This window comes from Gallinula chloropus (genome assembly GCF_964237585.1).
Source record: "Gallinula chloropus genome assembly, chromosome: 5".
NCBI lineage: Eukaryota > Metazoa > Chordata > Aves > Gruiformes > Rallidae > Gallinula > Gallinula chloropus.
In genome coordinates this window covers 4,394,404-4,414,403 of record NC_140090.1, presented here as the reverse complement: position 1 = coordinate 4,414,403, position 20,000 = coordinate 4,394,404, and the positions used below count along the sequence as shown (strand labels likewise).

Genomic DNA, 20,000 nt, shown 5'->3' with positions numbered 1-20,000 from the left:
TTGGTTGGGGCAGCCCATATCAGGTTTAGGGTATGGATGGAGAGGTGCTGCTGCCTGGTATGGGGTTTGGATGCCTGGACTGGCCTTTCAAACAAGCACATCACTCTACTGATATTGCTATCTAGCCAAAATTTGGTGGAGCAAAATAGTAAAATTAATAAAACCAGAAATAATTTAATATTTTTCTAAAAAAGAAAAAAAACCAACAACACCCCCCCCCCTCCCAACCCCACACTGAATGTCCAGCTTATATCCTCACACAGAGGAGAACCACTGGCAGGAAATGGGCTGAAGCGGTCTCTAATTGGAAATGATGCTCATACTACACGCACGAGGATCCAAGATGAGATAGACATAACAACTTCCACTCTTCAGGATAACTTCTGGTTATGGTTGGGATACCTGCCAGCCTTAACTCCTCCACTGCTGACAAAGCCCAAACAAGAGGCAGTCATTGAGCTATTCATTCCCCTACCCAGGGGAGGAACTGCCCCCTGAAAGGCGCTTGCCTGAAGCCTGTGTACAGTTTGATCCCTTTAGAGCACCAAACCAAAGCTCTAGCAGCCCACCCTCCCACTGGATATTTGCTGTGTACTTCCAACTGGGTTTTCAAGTTAATGAGTGATTACCCAGTTATGAAATAGGTGCTTCTATGTGCACTTCTACCAATGAATGAAAACATGACTTTCATAATACTGAGGGAATTTTGTCCCATAATTGGAGGGAGATGAAACACAGTGAAAACAAATTATTTACAAAAAAAAATCTCCCAAAAAACCTCCCCAAACTGTAAAAAAAATTCTCTTAAATTTGTTTTCAGTAAACTATGGGCAACAGGTTTTATTGGTACTTGTTAGCAATGACCTGCATATGTCATTTGTACGACTATGGCCCTATCAACTGCGTAGTGATGAGACACATTTCACCACGTTGCCCTTTATATAGACTCTATTTATACAGGAGGATGAATGAATTGACAAGGCAAGAGGTGCGGCATATAGATTTGATATACTGGCATAAATTTAGGATGATCTACATTATTCATAAGTACTGAAGCCACAAATGAGATATGTAACAACATCCAAAATGAGTGTCAATAGAATCTGTTCCCTCAGTGCACCATCGTATATTCCTATCTGTCACATATTCCTTAGAAATTTCTCCTTCTAAGAAATCTGGCGTGCTCAGTCTGGAAAGCAACGTTGCCTTGGGATCTGCAGGAAGACTTGCCTGGAAGAACAGGCTTTCAGAAAACTGTCTAAAAAGAAGTGGATGGGAAACAAGAAGAATTTCCTCAGCTATCCCAGGTTGTGACCACTTTTTCCGACCCCGCTGTGCCACACTTGGGGACTCAAAAGGTATTTGGGGCAGATTGTACTCCTTGTTATCTTAAAAACTGCTAAATCACAACTAAAACAACTGAAATATCACCAGGCTGGTGATAGGACAGAACTGACAATTAAACTGATCCCAACTCTATTTCTCCAGATCGAAGAGTTGGAGCGATGCAGGTAAACACATACAAGCTAAAACATGGCATGTTTTGAAGTCCACCTGCCATTAATGTACCTTCTAAGAAAGGGTTCATCTCCTGTAAGCACATCCAGGACAGGATTTAAGGAAGGAAGGTTTAAATTGGATATTAGGTGGAAGTTTTTTACAGAGAGAATGGTGAGGGGCTGGAACAGGCTGCCCAGAGAGGCGGTGGATGCCCCATCCCTGGAGGTGTTCAAGGCCAGGTTGTATGGGGCCCTGGGCAACCTTCTGTAGATCCAGGCCTGGAGGTTGGTGACCCTGCCTGTGGCAGGGGGGTTGCAACTTTATGATCCTTGGGGTCCTTTCCAACCATTCTATGATTCTATGATTTGATTAGTCTCTCTTCTACCAGAGTAACTCAGGCTCAAAGCTGTGTGTACTCAGAACAAGCCCTATTTCTTTTCCAGGTTGGGTGAAACTGTTTACAGAGTCATGGCTGTCAGAAACCAAGGGACAGAAGGAACGTGCAAAAGAGTGGAATAAAAATATTAAAGATTAATGACTGCTTTCATGCCAGATACAAGCCAGAAGCTCTCCACAGAAGTCCTTAACCTCACGTTTGAGAGAGAACTGAGTGTTTTCACCTGCTAAATTCTCAGCCTGGATTTCAGACAAGTGACCTTGGCCTGAAAGATTTTGTTTCCTACCTGAATAACCCAATCCTTCACACCTACCTCTCTACCTAAATAAATAGAGAAGTGGTACTGAGACCAAAGTCATAAATAAGGTCTTGCACTGCCAAGTAAAATAAAAAATGCTCGCTGTCTTTAATGATTTTAATTATACAACATACCAATAATATTTAGTTTTGCAACTACAGAGATTTTAAACACGTTCTTTCACTAATGTAAGAAAATATGTACATGAAAACTACTTCTGGAAATACTTGTTTTATGGTAACTTTACAGTAGGGGGGGGGGGGGGGGAAGGAAAGGTACCTGGAATTTCAGTGAAAGTCTCTCCAAGGACGGACACGTGAAAAGGTAGATCTTTCTCTTTCAGCTTCAGCAGGACTTTAAAGAAAGTTTCAGGATCTTTGTCATGTTCCCTTAAAACAAACAGAACATATCTCAGCATCATTTATGTTTACTTGTGGGATTGGTTTTTTTCTCTGTTTATTGGAACGGTATTTCAATGGAATTGTACTTTTGGGGACTGAATGTCTCAAGCATAATTCCCCTCTTTGCTTACACCACATGGTTGAACATCTTCCTCAACCCACCACTCAGAATCAAAACTTGGTTTAGATTCTTCTCTCCTTTCCCTATCTTTAAACCACCCTCCGTTCAAAGTAAGAAGGACCAAGGAATATCTCACGTAGCTGAAGGAAATAAGAAGCCAATTTGCTAATTTATCTTTTTTACTAGGACAGAATGGAAGGTTCAAAGGGTACCACAGATGATATAAATTTCCCAAATTCAGTAAATTGTATTAAAAATTAAATAATTCCCCCACTTTAAGGTGAATACTGTATCTTCCATTTAATTACTCTGCTTTAAATTATTGTATTTCAGACAGATGTGCACCATATGTCTTTAAAATATTTTGGTTTTATTTATTATTTAGAAAATTCCACTGCTTTCCTTCCTGTATTAAGGGAAAATCTATAGCTCAGCTGTCCTGGTGTCTTTCTTCACAGCCTAATTTTGTAGAATGAATCTGTAGGTTTGTCACACTGCTATATGAAAGATTAATAATTATATGATTCAGGAAATCTGAAGCCAAATGACATCTGCAGCTCTACATGTGTTAATTTCTCATTTAGTCAATATTTTTGGTTTAGGGAATTAAAACAAATTAATCTTATAATTAATGTGACTTTCCTAGGCTGAGAAATCTTCAGGAACTCTGGAGTTTTCAGAATTAGTTGTATTTTCTTAAAATAAAGCCAGACAATAATTACTTGAAGAAGTCCTCCATCTCCCAGATTTGTTTTGTTCTCAATAATAAGGAGGAATGCAACTGCACAAGCTTCATAATTTGTTTCACATCTGTGAACCAGGAGGTTTCACGGTGGTTCCAGTAACCAAAGTGGATGCAAACACTGGCTCAGGGAGAGAGTTTTTCCAGTTGCAAAGATCCCAGAACTGCCTACTAGTTTGCCTGCATCCTCATGCTTAAAATAGCCACCTGTTTCTGGAGGGTGAATTATGTGCCAAAATGTGTTGCCAGTATTTTAGGTCCCTCCAAAATGCCCAGCTGAAAGGTAGTTCAATCGAGGGTTCACACTTGGCTAGGAGGGAGCACCTCTCAGAGATGTACAAGCCTGCAAGGGAAACAGCTTTGATGCTGGCAGTCTGTGCAACTCAGTATAATGATTCCCTCCAGCCTCAGTTTCCCCATGGCAGGATTCTGGGGGTGCTCTGTAAGGAGTCCTGATGAGCCCACCCTGTATGTGATGCTGAGCTATGTGCAGCTCATCCCAAGGTAGACCGTGACATCCCCGTTAACACAGAGCAGGCAGCCTCCGCAGACAGAGCCACGACGCTCACAGGAACCTTTCCAAGGTCTTTACAGCCCCGCTATCTGCTTCAGAGTCACAAAAAGTCCTTCCAGCAAAGGATATGCTTTCCCTCTCCCTTTCCAGAAGAGACCAGGGGTCCCAGAGGCAGCCAAAAGTGGAGGATGCTGTTGGAGCCACATTGTCAAGGAGCTGGCAGGAGAATACGGAGCCTTACAGCTCGTGGAAGCCACATAAGCTGCACATATTTAGGAAAACTGATAGGAATTGGAAGTTGCAGCTTTGTTTAATAGGTGGGGAAGAACAGAAGGAAAATTTGGCACCCAAAAGGAATGCTGAAAGGGGAAACGTTTCCTCTGCACTGGAGCCTCTCTTATGGGCTTGCTGATGTAGGTGAACCTCCTCCCATATTTTGCTTTTATGTGATACAGACTTTCATGACACATTTCATAGATCTTGTGGCTTTTCTATTCAGGGGGGTCATCTTATTCCCTTTATCAGTTCCTGTGACTTTCCCACATCACAACCATTTTCTTTCCAGTTAAAACCTACAGAAAGCTTCCAGCTCTTGCACCTACAAACTGCAACGTATTATTGCTCTTGCAACTTAGCAAAGGTATAGCTGCTGCTCCTGGTAGAAAGAGAGAAATAGCACGAGACCGCCTCTCTACTGTATCAAAAAGAAGAGAGCTCTGTTTCTTGGCTGACATGGAGAAAATCATATACAATCCAGTCTGCCTTACTCAGCAACAACTGCTAAACACACCAGATTGTCATAGCAGTGATCGTGGAAAAAGATGAACACAATATGGAATGTCTGTTCTGTAAAGATCTGCTCAAAATGACGTGCACTTTTGGCTGCATCTGTTGCATTTTTGAGCTTTATTAAACAGTATTAATTATATATACTTCATTTCCTTAAGAAGAACTGCAAAACTGGATAAAAATCCTGCTACTGAAATGCAAACTTTTCTTTTAAGATAGTATGTTTTGGGAAGAACTAAGCTAATGAGATTTTAGGGTCTGGCTTTGTGTTTACTTTAGGTATTTTGAATGCTCTTGTATCTGTCCCTGATTTGATGTGCATCTGGTAAAGGGAGAAGAAGAATTGGCCATAGTATGAACCACAGAATCACAGAATTACAGAATGACTTGGAAAAGACCTTTAAGATCATCGAGTCCAACCATTCCTGTCCTATGCTAAACCATATCCCTAAGTACCTCATCCACCCGTCTGTTAAACACATCCAGGGCTGGTGACTCAACCCTCTCCCTGGGCAGCCTGTTTCAGGCCCTGAAAATCCTTTCAGTGAAGAACTTTTTCCTAATATCTAACCTGACCCTGCCCTGGTGCAGCTTAAGCCCATTTCCCCTTGTCCCATCTCCTGTCACCTGGCTGAAGAGACCACTGCCCACCTCTCTACAACCTCCTTTCAGCTAGCTGTAGGCAGTGATAAGGTCTCCCCTCAGCCTCCTCTTCTCCAGGCTCAACACCCCCAGCTCCTTCAGCCGCTCCTCATAGGATTTGCCCTCCAGCCCCTTCATCAGCCTGGTTGCCCTTCTCTGGACACACTCCAGGACCTCAATGTCCTTCTGATGGTGAGGGGCCCAGAACTGGACACGGCACTAGAGGTGCGGCCTCGCCAATGCTGAGTACAGGGGCACAATCACCTCCCTAGGCCTTCTGGCCACTCCATTTCTGATAAAGGCCAGGATGCTGTCAGCCTTCTTGGCCACCTGGGCACACTGTTCAGTCAGCACTCTGTATTTCTTCAAAAGAACATGAGAACATCAGAGTGACCAAATTCCACCTGTAAATGCCTCAAACCAGGCACTGGCCCCATATCCACCCTTGGATTTGAGAGCGCTGCCATTTGAGCACTCCAGCTCCACCTCTGGATGCTGCACAGGGACATGTTTTACCCAGAATTACTCAAGGCTTTGCTTTTTTTAAACTTCTAAGTCTAAAGCACGTTTGAAGAGAGACATTTGAGGTCTCTCTCAAGAACTGGCTGAGGTTTAGTGGTCTAGGTATGGGAATACGGCCCTGGGTTTGGCCTGGTGACTTCCCTTTCTCACCTGAAATAAAACTTCAAAGGCTGTCATTGAAACGGGGCTCAGGAGGCTGGTGGTAGGAGCAGCAGCAGCACAGAGCTTCCCTTATCTCTGCCTCAGATTTTCTGTTTATAAAATGGGTGTGCTGGTATTATTTTTTCACCACAGAAGGATGCTGTCAGGATTAATTGATGACTTGACATCCCTCTTTTCAGCCTTAAAATGATATTTAAAAGCAACTTCATAGCACTGTGATGATGTTCCTCTATACAATCAATGGCGACTGTCTTCAAAACACCTTTCTGCTATTCAGAGAAGTCATCCTGAGCCCTCGAGTCTTACCCATCGCTAGAACTGGAATGAGAATACACAGGGACCAGCTAAACTGGAATTATTCCCTGGGGCTGCAGGACACCCACATCCCTGACCAGTGATGGGAAACATACTTTTTAAAAATAGCAGAATTTAGTCCTTTACATTATTCAGTGCCTAATCATCTCTTGAATTTGAGTGAAATTCAGTAAGGGACCCATATGGTCTTCTGTGACTTCAGTTCTATTTTTTTAATGTATATGTAAACTCATAATAAGTGGTGATAATTGCAGTTATTTAGGATTTGGAGGAAGATAAATCTAGCTATGCAACAGAAAGGAGAAGAGTTGTGGAAAAGGAACAAGGCTCCCTCAAAGGGGTGAAACAAATGCAGCCTCTTTAAAAAAAAATAATTAAAATGTACAGTTTATGGAAGTTAATCAGTCACATAAAAGCACTAAGCCAGGGGAGAAAGTCTTAATATTTAAGAAAATACTGTGTCAAAGCTTGTGATAACAGCGGCCCTGTTGTGCCATCCCTCAAGGTGCTACATATTCTGAAAGGGTTACAAATAAGCTCAGCTAAAAGCGGTATTAAAAGGGTTGATCTTAATCTTCTTAGGACATTTAGCACGGGAGATTTTCAGCAGTAGAGAATCCCAAATTGTGAGGGCACACACTAATATCTCACTTCTTACAGCACCTTAAATCCAAGCAATTCAAACTGGGTGCATCTCCTGCTGCTGCCCCATTTCACAGAACCACCTGAATTTCAGAACTGGCAAAACTTAAACAGGGACAAAAACCTTCAGAAGTTAAACTAAAGTTAAACTAGCTTTTAAAAATTATTATTATTATTAATTATTTATTATTTTTTCAGGATGTATACAAAGAGCTAAACCACACATTTCTGCCTACCTGCAATTACTGCTAGATAAAACGAGCTGCTGAAGCATCACTCATTATTTATGAGGCTGGGCAGCAGTTATAGAGACAGAACTGGCGAGCCAAGAGACACCCAGGGACAAGGATGGCGTGAGGGGCAGGGATAGGACTGGGGAAGTCCATGAGCACAGAATCAATAATTTAAAGCAAAGGAAATGAAGTTTCCTCTGCCACAAACCATGAAGTGGATGACAGTGGTCCTTCAGTTTTGGGAAAATGGAGATGAGTGAGTTTGGCAGCAAACAAGGCACAAGAGATAGATGGGCAAAGCAATGTGAAGAGGAAGAGTGCCACAATAGAGAGAAAAAAAATATAAAAATACAAATATTCCAGTTGAAAACTAAGAAATGTTGGCATATCCAAACCCAGGGGGAGGAGAGATAAGTATTGGGTAAATAGAAGAGCAAAAGGAAAAGGCATAGGTTTGGGAAAAAGGAAAGAAAACAGAAAAATCAGACTTGGAGATAGAAGCTGCAGAGAGCATCTGAGAGTGTTATCGGAGGTAAAGGTCAGAAAAATATCTGTGAAGATATAAATTAGGAAGCAAAAATAAAAGTGTGTGGTAATTAAAGGAGAACCAAAGAGGAAGGGAATAAAGAGTGCAAAAGCACACTGTGGCGTTAGTGTGGAAGCAGAGTGCAGTGAGGATGGAGAACAAAGGCACCAAGGAGGAAAAAGGTAGAAAGTCTGAAAAAATCCCTCCTAAAAGTTAAGGGTTTTGAAAGAATGAAGGTGCAGATAAGCAAGGGCAGTCACTGCTGCTGAGGGAGGGCAGAGCCAGGAGCTGGAAGGTGTCTTTACCCCAGTAACGTTCTTCGTTTGGGTGATAACAGCAGGGCAGGAACTTGAGGTTCTTCACTGTTCTGGCTGATACGGTGCGGACTCGGGGAGGGTGAGGAAGGATGCCACAGGCTGATAAGAGGACTCATATGACATCAGCCTCCTGTTGACCCTGTATCTGTCCAGGGCATTCTCAAGAAGCGAACAGCAGCACATCAATAAACGGGGCAGCTTTTGCATGCACACTGCTGGGCTGAAATGGGGCTCCATATCTTGTCAAACCTAACCCAAAGAACAGTACCAGGGATTTTTTTTATCTCATTGTGTTATACTATTTACTGTATTACACTCTAGTATTTTATATTCAGTCTTCAGCTCTGCAAAATCTGAATAGATTATAATTTAATGATGTTAGAAGGTAGCAGTGTAGTTACAGAAAAAAAAAAGCCTGGCCTTCAAACCAGAGAATTGCAGAGTTCTGGTCTTTTCCTGACACTGATCTCCCACAAGACAGCTCTGCCCAGGCCTCCCCATCTGTCTTACAGGAGCTGGCATTTACAGAAACAGGGTGTGGATGGGAGTCCATAAATACCTAAGGAGGATTGCACAGGGTCTGGCTGAGATGGAGTTAATTTTCCCTTTGTGCTGGCAGCCAGCAAGGAGTTGGTAAGACAGGGTGGTTTAGGTCCAGCAGCAAGGCTGTCTCCATAACACTCTCCCTCACCAGTTGGCTGGGCAAGAGCTTGGGAGGGGACACACCCGGGACAGCTGACCCCAGGTGCCAAAAGGGATGTCCCACACTGTACGATACCTGCTCAGCAGTAAGAGATGAGAGAAAGGAGCAGGAAGGGAGGAAGGGGCATTTGTCATCTATGACGTTTGTCTTCCGGAGTAGCCACTACCCGTGCTGAAGCCCCGCTTCCCGGGAAGCGGCCGGACATCGCCTACTGATGGGAAGTAGAGAATAAATCTTTTCTTTTCCTTTGCTTCCTCACCCAGCCTTTGGTTTTGCTTTCTTAAACTGCCTTTCTCCTGACTCACGAGTTTTTCCCATCTTATTTTCTCCCTCCCCATCCTGCTGCGGAGAGGAGCGATGGAGCAGCTTGGTGAGCACCTGGTGTCCAGCCAAGGTCAACCCACCACAAGGATATTCTTAAAATAAGAAGATTTGTGTTGCAAACCTATTCAATACACCAAAAGAAATACACAGTAGTAATTATTTTCATGGAGGACAGAGGGCTTTCCTAAATCAAATGACTTTAATATACATTTTCTATGTTAAGACTGGGAGGGGGATGAACTAGAAATTAAAACTTCTCATACCAAATTTCTGGTAACAATGCTCATGATAACCTCAAAAGAGGAAATATTACTGCCAGGACAGAGCTATTGGAAAAGAAACGGGGGGGGGGAGTGGGGGAAAGAAATAACTATGAAAATGCAAACACGAAGGAAAAGTTAATTGCTTTCCATTTATCCAGTTTATCACAGAATTTCTCCATCTTTTTACACTTCCAATATGAGTTAGACTGTAAATATGTAGTTAAGTCCAATGTGTTTTCTTCCTCAGCTCTTACACCTACTAAATGTCTTTGCTGTAATTGTGCCTCTAAACATTGTCTGACATCATCAGCATCAAAAGTTACCACAACATCTAATACCCCCTCAGTTAATAGAAAATGGAGTCAAGGAGAAGAAAATGTTTCTGCATAAGTGTCACTAAAAAGAAAACAACCCCTACAGAATATATTTAAGCTAGGAAGTTGGAGGTCCTACAAATAAAAAGGGTCCTGATCCTTGCCTGCACTAGCAAAACACCTCCAGAAGCCAAGGAATTAAAAAATGGCACAAAAGAGGCAAAAAGCAGCCAAACAGTACTGGCAAATACAGTGTTTTATTTTCTATTACAGCCCATGACGTATTTACAGTGAGGAGTGTGTATTTTACCTTCTGATTTTTTTTCAAATTGCTGGCCTGAGAAAAATGGGTGGCATTTTGCTTTATGCTGGAAAAGCATTTTCTCCTATCTTGTGTTATCTGGAAGAGATTCATAAAAAGAAAAAAGAAGAAGAAGGGAAAAAAAAGAACCTTGGGAGTTTATTGTTTAGATTCTTCTTCTTCTGCCCTCACAATTCATGAAGAAAAAACTCAAAATAAAATATTGCACATTCTCTAACCAAAGAAACCTCAGGATCAGCATCAGTCATTGAGCCTCCTGCTTGTTTCCTAGAGAGAGATTAACCTCCAAAGACAAAGACCAGCATTTGGTCTCGGTTACCTTGGTGTAAAAATCAATTGCACTTTCTTTCAGTTGCTTTTTTTTTTTGGTTTCTTTTACCTCAAATTAACAAACCTGGCTTTTCACAAGGACAGGATTCGGATGAAAACCATTTTAGTTAAATATGCAGTCCAACCCAATAACTGGTAGTCCCAAATAGTTTCTTTAAATAATTAAAATAAAAATAAATAATTAAAATTAACTTCCTTTTGTGTTCCAAAGGTAACATAACAAATGGTTTCCTGTTGTCGGGAGTCATGGTAAGCAAGACAAAATAATCTGAGTGACCCTGACAGCCCTGATAACCACACACAATATGTCCTATTGTAATTCAGCCTACTAGGAGGGGAAAAAAAAAAGCCATGTCACGGTAATAATAGATGGATATGAATATGAGAGCAAAGGGATAAGAATCTACTCAGGTGGTTCCTTGGAAGAACAGAAGAACAACCAAGCATAAATTACCACATAAAAACTACATTATTACATGTTTCCCTAGGAATGGCAATCCCAACTTAGAAGACACTGTGGCCCCTCTGTGATTTCCATAGTGGACTCACATCGCTGAACCACAACTGCTTAATACTCTATACTCTGTCCAGATCAGAACGTAAGTCCTGGTCCTTACTGAATAATACCCCATAAGAAGTTAGCTCAGGTACCTGAGGTAACTCCTCCTTTTTGGATTTGTGAAACTGTCATCTCCAAGGATGAAGCTCCTAAGGAGCAACTTTCTGGGCGCTGAGACCCAAGGCTTGAAACTCATTCTTCAACAAGGTTAAGGCAACTAAGAAATCTCACCGCTTTCCGAATGAGGAATCAACTCATTTCACTGAGTCAGGCTTTGCACAAACACAACTGACAAAAAGCAGAAGTTAGAGGACAAAGGGAGGGGTAGGAAAGGGGGAAAACATGGAGAAAATGAAAGCGGAGAAGAAGTGAGATAATCAAACAGTTGTGGCGCAGTAAGAAAAGGAAACTAATTAAAAAGAGCTTTGAAGGAAGCAATGTAACTCCCTATTATTGGTGAAAATAAGGAAGAATATTAGATATTTTGCTGATGAAACATTTTTGTGTCTTGGAGTATTTGCACACTTTAGTCAGGGGTCTGGTGGCACCGTCTGCTAAGTTTGTCTGGGGCTTCTTATTAAAAAACATCCCCTGTCCTTGTTTATGATGTTTGCAAGAGTGAGGCTACCTTGGACTATTGTCATCTAGAAAATGTCTTCCAAAAAGAGTCCCAGTACCTCCAATGAACAAGATTTTCTGAAAAAACCCAGTACCCAGTAAAACTACAAACTGTATCATGCATATATTAGATTTAACATGAGCCTCTGTTTTGAACCTCTTCAGTTTTAGAGTGAGAACTAAATACCTGGATGTGTTTGGTCTTGCATAAAGATCCGCTTTTTGTTGCACATGTTGGAAGACTTCCTAAAAACATAGCCAAGGCTTTGAAGAACTTCTCGTGCCTTGTCACTGAATGCTCCATGTGTCTTGGGCACAACTCAGGCCAAAGCTGAGCAAGACAGTCCTACTGCTACAGGTCAGGGAGCTAAAACCCAGGCAGGAGCCAACATCTGGACTGAAATCACAGATCTTGGACTCAGAATAAAATTACTGGACCTGAGAGAATAGAGAAGTTATATTCACTGAAAAGAAGGAAAAACTAGAAAAGGGAAGATTTGGTTAAATTAAAAAAACAAGAATCATAGAATGATAGAATGGTTTTAGTTGGAAAAGACTTTCGAGATCAAGTCCAACCATCAAAGAAAAGATAGGCTGAAACAGCAGAAAGTGGTAATGGTAACATCTGCTTTTCTAGTTTGACAAAATCTCTTCAGATACAGACCATAAGAAAAAATAAATACCAAAGGGGACAAACAAGATCTGATCAGTACGATCAGCTATGCAAGAACAGCACGGCAAGGAAATAGTGAACTGACTGAAGAAGTAAAGGAGATGGGGAGAATATACAGCACATGGCCAGTTCACTTGGAGAAAAATGTGAGACCAGTATAAAAGACCATGGAGACAACAGAATCAGAGTGGACAATGGGGCTGAGGAGATAGAAGGTCCCTCGCACAGACAAGGAGTAAAATGATGGAGACAAAGGAAGATTGAGAAACCAGAGAAGAGAGAGATGCAAATTTGCTGCACACAGACTATATGTGAGGAGGTTCCCAAGTAACTGAGCCTGATGGAAGGTTTGAAAGAGAAAGGCCAGGACCAGCTAGGGTGAATGGAGTCCTCACTTCATTTGGACTCCTTTGGTAGGAATAGGTGGAACGGTGTAAGCTCACTTCCTTCCAAGCCTTGACAGGACCCCTTAGTCCCACCAGTTCACATGCATGTTTGCTCAAAGACTTGGGTTTCACGGTTGTACTGGAGAAGACACCTGCCACGAGTCTCCCATCATGGAAGGGAGAGCCAAGCTTATTAGAGCTTTTATGGCAAACTGTGATACATCTATACCAAACTTAACTAACCTTCAAATCTCCAGGTGATGTAGTTACATATTTGCAGATCAAATAAAAAAAAAAGGGTTTTTTTTAACCATGGTTGAAACATTTATTGTAACAGGCTTCAGCGATGGCACTGAAGCAGCTGCCCTATGAACATCTGGGCAGCACACAGGGGGTGGAGGGAGAAGGGTTTTGCATGTGATATTTTAAGCAGAGTCTTGATGGTATTCAACTTTGTCCTTGTATTTAAGCAAACCTGTACATCAGAGTGCAAAACCATCCCAAGGAGCAGAAAACTGCTTGCAGGGCTTGGATTTGGCTATTGTTACAAGTAACATTCTGATACAGGGGTTTACTCCAAGCACACCAGGTAGGATGCTGCTGCTTTATCCTTCACTTGACAGGAGTGGAAAAAGGTTTTACACCTAATTTCTCTAAACACAACCAGAAGCAGAATTGAGCCACGGAGCTTAAATATAGAAAAGAAAGTAGGGTGCTTAGTAGAAGTGAAAGAGCTAAGTGCATTTGAGGAAGCAGTGAGTAAAAAAATAAGTTTTATTTTAATATGATTCTTTTTCAGCCTATTAAGCTCTCCAGTATGAGAATGAAGTCTGCTAAAAGTTAGTAAATAAAGGCTGTCAGGAGAGCTTTATTAAATCACTTACGAGTTATCATGTTAAAACTCCCACTCTGGTTTCTTAATAAAACTTTCAGAGAATATATTTAATTTTCCTGGAAATCAGAAGCCAATTACTAAGTACAGGAGTTACTGCCGGCTACCCCACTGATCAGCTTTGTGTAAATCGAATATTTACCAACAACTTGGGTTTAGTTCTCTAAAGTTTCAGTTTCTGAAGGTCAAATAACTATGTAACTGCTTAATAAAGAAGCAAAGAAGTACCTCTAAATATCTCCAAGCTCTGATGGGCTTATATTCGGCTCCTTAGGTGAGGTATTAGCAAAGCTTATTTATTTTCATTTCCAAGGCTTTTATTTGCTCATTCCCTTGTGGTAAAGCTGATTTCCATGATGATTCCCTTCTTAATTTTAATACCCTTTTTACTCATCATATAGACATAAGAATTTTCCATAAAATAATGAAACCCTTCCAAAGGAAATGAAGACAACTAGGAGAGGAAAGTAAACTACAGCTCACTTTTTTTTTTTCTTTTTTCAATTAATTGATCCACTGTCATCCCACATATATGAAAGATTTTTTTTTAATGAAAGGAAAATAAGGTTAATTAACATAAAACCCCTCACTCCTTGAGATGTTGAATTTTGTATTTTATCCATGCTGCCTTAAGTGCCTTGATTTCCCAGTAATGACCTAGTTCTCCTAATGAGTAACATTAACCCCTGGCTGTAGCTGTCCAGGACTTAATTGTCAACTGGAGCTGAAATAGGAGAGTTTGCCGATCAGCAGGTATGTGGTATATTAACTCATGTCATTTCAGCCCCTAATAAATAAATCTGTTGCTAAGGCAACAGGAGCATCAGCTGTATCACTTTTTCTTTCTTTTTTTTTCTCCCCCCTCCCTTTTTAAAGGAAACTGCCTCTCAAAAAGAAAAAAAAAAAGGAAATTAACTACATGTAACTGTAATTAGAAGAAACATTGTTTCTGATATAGGAAAGAGATCTACATTAATGCAAAAAAAAAGGCATTCAAAAAGAGGACAGCTTCCTATCAGGAGCAGGGCACCTCAAAGTGATTTCCCTCCGCAGAGGGAACAGAATTTGAAGTGACACCAGATTGCAAAATACTGTAGCTCTTTGTATTTCTGGGAGTTCCCTTCTCCTTTAGCACACTGCTGATTCCAAAGGAGTAAACTGCTTCAAGTATTAATCTGAAGCCTGGGACATTGAAACCATACAGGAATTGAAACCATACCACTCCGACCCAAGATTCTGTGAATCTTTCGAGCTGCTTGTCAGAAATGTGGCTCTCTGGGAAACTAAAAATCACCCCTTTTTAAGCTCTTCAAGGTTTACCAGCTAATGAAAACTGAAGTGTCTGATTTAAAGGCAGATGCCACTGCTCCTGTCTGTCCCGTGGTGGCAGCTCCCTGGTTCTTGTATGGGAAAAGCAAGAGGAAGCAACTCAAACACATCTCCAAAGGTAGACGGGAATTGGTGAGCTGCACTGCAAAGGCTGGTAGCTCAATTTCTGCCTCAGTTTCTCCACCTCTAAGATCCTGAATGCTCTTGTTTTAGACAGAATTGAGCTTTTATGGAAAGGCAAAGTATATACAAGTGCAGGTAACAGAAGTACTTTTGTGTTCTGTAAGGCTCAGGAAGGACACAGAACCCCTCGAAAGAGTCCAGCTCAGGGACATTAAGGTGATGAAGGGAGTGGAACACCTTCCTTATGAGGGGAGGCTGAGGGAGCTGGGCCTCTTTAGCTTGGAGGTGGGGAGACTGAGCAGTGACCTTATTAATGTCTATGAATATGTAAGGGGAGAGAGTCAGGAGGATGGAGCCAGGCTCTTCTCAGGGATGGCCAGCAACAGGACAAGGGGCAATGTATGCAAGCTGGAGCATAGGAAGTTCCATGGGAATGTAAGGGGGAACTTTTTACCTGGGAGGGTGACAGAGCCCTGGGACAGGCTGCCCAGAGAGGTTGTGATATCTCCTTTTTGGAGACATTCAAACTCACCTGGATTCATTCCAGTGTGATTTAGTCTGGGTGATCCTGCTCTGGCAGGGAGGTTGGACAAGGTGATCTTTCAAGGTCCCTTCCAACTCCTAATGTTCTGTGGTTCAGTGAAGATCTTGCTACCATGTTGGGGACGATGCACTGCTGAGGTCTCTCAGAGCCTCACAGGTGAATGTCCCAGCCCTCACTTAATTCATGCCCTTCTACCATGGGATGAACTGTTTTCCTGACAATTTTCAAAACTGTTAGGGTTGACATAAGGTTTTATGACCACAGGATGGTTGTTCTGTACCTCTCGTTACCCCACACCTCAACCAGAGATCAGGCAGGAAGGGAACTGAAGAGTGGCTCATAAGATTGATTATAGCTCATGGAATACTTAATACAGGCTCTGTCATACTATAAACGTAGCAAGCTGCTCCTCACAATTATATCTGGCCTTTTAGATGAAAAATACAAGCAGAGAATCTTTCTTAGTGTTAACAAAATTAGAGATCATTTCTCCTCTGGACCATCAACTTTTTGAGAAAACATGCTGGAAGTAAGACAGAAAAAATGCTGCTGAGATGTCCAGGATATCAGGAGATGTCTTAATTATATGCTGAACTCTTCTGCAAGCTCTTAAAAATGCAAGTCAAGGAATAGAAAAACTTCCACTGAAAGGGGCCGATGCCCCACATCTCCACCCACAGGAAGAAGTGTCAAGGTTAGATTTCAGCAATGAAAGGACAGATACTTCCAAACTCCCTGCCAGTTCACATTTAAATCAGAACTTCTTGGAGTATTTCATTAACTTCCTTATTTTTTACTTATAAAAACCAAGTAAGTGCTCTCAAACTGAACTCTACCTTGCATGAAAGTGAAGTTAAGACATTTTTGTTGTTGTTTTTGCTTTAGGTGTTCAGGAAGTGAGGCTGTCAGCTTCTACTTAACCAGAAGTCTCTATGTACTTTCATGGCACTGGTTCATTAGAGGGTAGACAACAGCAGGACAAGGGGGAATGGATTGAAGCTAAAGGAGGGAAGGTTTAGGTGAGATATTAGGGGAAGTTCTTTACAGAGAGAGTGGTGAGGGGCTGGAAGGGGCTGCCCAGAGAGGTGATGGATGCCCCGTCCCTCGAGGTATTCAAGACCAGGCTGGATGGAGCCCTGGGCAACCTTGTCTAGATCATGCTTGGAGGTTGGCGGCCCTGCCTGTGGCACAGGGGTTGGAACTCTGTGATCCTTGGGGTCCCTTCCAACCCAGACCAGTCTATGATTCTATGATTCATTCACAGCCTTGGTAAGCATGGTTCTCTTTGGGAGTATTAGATAGCTCTTTTTATTTGAACACCGTTATTTTACATCCTACGGGCTTTTTATCATATCTGGTACCTTTTAATTAAGGCTGTACAAACACTTGCATGTTAAACCTTCGGTTTTTACCCATCTTACCTACCCACCACGTTCACATTTTTGGATTAAATTTGCCAGAATCGGTTGCTTTTCAAAGATGAAGTTTCCCTGCAAGAACTCACTCCCCATTCAGTACATAACTAGAGCCAAATTCTCCACTGCTTCCCCTGGCAAGGGGGCAGACCAAACCTGGGCAGCTAAGAGGTGGTGTGTTCTCAAAGGAACACACTTTCCATTCCCTCTTCATGTGACATTCCACCCAGCAGGGAGGAATAGGACCACAGCCTTTCTTCCACATGCTCTCCACAGGCTGTTTGCAATGTTGAGGACACTTGTTGAGGCTAGTAGATTGATGGGTACTCAAAGGTGGTTTCTACGTGGAGCATCTACTCTTTTGTCCTTTGCTTTCCTTCCATACCTGCATCTTGATGGGATAAGCTCAACAGCAAGAGGAAAACATGACTTGGGTAGAGATTCACTGTATTCTCAAATGCCTCTACATTAAATAGTTTTGGATTCTGAATTCAAAAACAAACAGTAACCACACAAATTCTGTACTGCTCTGCCAAGATGGGGAGGAACAAGGTGCTACAGGTAAGAAATGCCTTTCCAGGCTCCTCTCCCCCACAGCTTGCAGAGGACCTGTGCTCAGCTCACCAGTGAAGAGTCACCCCATCACAGAAGGCACGCTGCTGACTGCACTATCTAGGACAAGCTCATTCCAAGGACTGGCTCCTGAGTGAAGGGGACCAGGTTCTCAGTGTGGGCAAGGACATGCCAGTACAGCAACGGTGATGACAAAACCACCTTTCCTCCATGGACTCATTTCTTCAGCTCTGTCTCTGACTCTACATGGCAATCAGACACCCGGGCACAGCGCTATCTCCACACACACCAGCAATCTTCAGATAAATTTCTGCAATCTAGATTTGATTTTCTTCTGAATTTCCTCATCGTGACTTCCACCACCGTTCCTCCTGCTCCTGTATCTCCTGCCCCATGTCCTTCCCCACGCTCTTGTCACGGGCTGGGTACATATGGACACCTGATAAGGGGTTTATCTGATCTTCCACGTGAATTGATAGCCGCTGTTTGTTTGCATGCGCGTGTAAATTCTCGCTGGGGCCCCGTGTGATCTCTTATCACACCCGTACAATTAGGAGGAAGAAAAATTGATTTCTGACAACTTTCTCTTATCAAGTCTTTAACTGCTGAGATGATACAGCATGCACAGGGAAAAGAGACAAAACAGAAGGCTCGGGTGAACGTCTTGAGTTAAAAGCAGCGCTGTAGGTCTTCTCCATGAAGGAGACAAGTAAAGAGGGTCCAGTCTTACAATAGAATTATGTATGTGTCACCTGGATGATGTGACTGTGGTTGGGAGGGCAGTGGGTTTGCAGCTTTGCACATCTACCCTCATGCTAAGGGCTGAGGAACACGCCGGTGTCTCCCAAGCAGAGCAAAACCAGCTTTGACAAGTGCTCATGGCCCCACTGGGGGAGCAGCAAGAGGGGCTAATGTATATAAAAGCTGGCAGGTTAGTTTTAGGGTGAAGGGGAGAGGAGGATTGTGCCATGCTGGTCAATGCTACCTCAACATATCCACGCTTCCCCAAACAACTGTTCCACCACCTCGCGGTGTCAACCTGAGGGACAGCGAGAAGTTCTGACCAGATCTGGGAACTCTGTCCATTTTGCTGGCCATTTCCAGCAGCACCCCCCACACACAAAGGGAAGAGTAAAGCCCCTGGCATAGCCCTTGCAAAGAAAGCAGCTCGGAAAACCCATCGCAGCCTTTTATCTGGATCCTCGGCCATAAGTCACTTCTATTAGCAGCGCCTTGCTATAGATGTTTATAACAAAACATTAAAGACTCGTCGAGAAAGGAGAAAACAAATTACTCTGCAGAGAACCTAGCAACTCTGCTAAAATACTGTCAGTTATTTATCTGCTGTCGGCAGAGGTTGCACACTGTAATCCTCGACAGGCTGGGATCTGGGGGGGGATGGCGAGAAGGGGCAGGGATTGCATCAAAGGGCCTGTTCTCATGCAAAGACATTTTCAACACTGATTTTAAAGCGAGGGCACGTCCACTAGAGAAAGTCACTTTGGATTTTGATGCGGTTCCAAGCGGCCAGGGCCTACGTCGGGCTGATTTGGCGGCAGAGGTGTTGGGGCTAAGGGCGTATTTTAGGGCACCAGCGGTCCCCATGAAGCACTAAGGCAATGAGGTCAGCATCGCTCTGTTTCGAGAGGTTCTCTGTAACAACAGCACGACTTCACATAGATTTACTATTTTTTTTTACAGTTTATCCAAAGGGTTTTTTTTTTGTTAGGTGAAGGGGAACACAGGAAAATTAAAAAAAAAAAAAATATATATATATAAAATCTGCCTTTTCTATTTTAATTTTTTTTTCTCCCCCAAAATGAAAACCACATGTAAATCATCAGGGCAGACAATGGTCGTTAAGTGTTATTGTATAGGACAATATCTGCGAGCGCTTCGTGCTGGAATACAGGCAGGATACCACTGCCAATGTTTTACACACAAAAACCCCCTTGCACATTACAACACTTGGCTAAAATTAGTCCTCTTTATGAAGAGGCTCGCGCTAGGCCTAAGAAAGGGATGCTTTTAACTGCTGATGCCTGAATAAGGCACGCGATGAGATCGTCTCTAATAAGGCAACGAGTGCTTATTTTTGGCTACACTGCATGGCGAAGGGGCTGCCTCCAGCCCCTGGTTTTCACCTGCACGATCCCAGCTATGGGCTGAGGATGCTCGGATCTCCGGCGAACACTAAGCCGGCGCCTTAATTTTCTAATTCATATTCACCAATTAAAAATAAACAGTTTTTTTTTTTTTTTTTACCAGCAAATTTACATAAATCAGTTGTTAAAGCATCCTAACACTAAAGGGTAGGAGTTCAGCCCGTAAGATTTGCATGCAGCATCCTCAGATGAGGGCAGGCGCTTTCGATTTCCATCGAGAGCCTTGCTGCGCTGGAACTCTAATGGGCTTAGAACAGTAAATTTTGAAGAAACTGATTGCTGCCCCTGTAGCTAGTAAATGCCTGCCTGGACCCAGTGGCATTTGAAAAAAGTGTTTTATCATAAA

At 42.5% G+C, this 20,000-nt stretch overlaps 1 protein-coding gene across 7 annotated transcripts in view; it reads right to left on the bottom strand.

The window, feature by feature from the left end:
- GTDC1 (glycosyltransferase like domain containing 1) overlaps positions 1-20,000 on the bottom strand; it is a gene marked incomplete at its 5' end in the record, with an annotated part of 128,366 nt that overhangs the window by 16,447 nt on the left and 91,919 nt on the right. For 6 of the 7 annotated variants that reach the window (XM_084264681.1, XM_084264682.1, XM_084264685.1 and 3 more), the window contains one exon: positions 2,475-2,584. The exons of the other annotated variant lie outside the window; for it this stretch is intronic. In XM_084264681.1, coding sequence (XP_084120807.1) covers positions 2,475-2,584 — 110 coding nt within the window. The remainder of the gene's footprint in view (positions 1-2,474; positions 2,585-20,000) is intronic. 7 annotated transcript variants of the gene reach the window in all.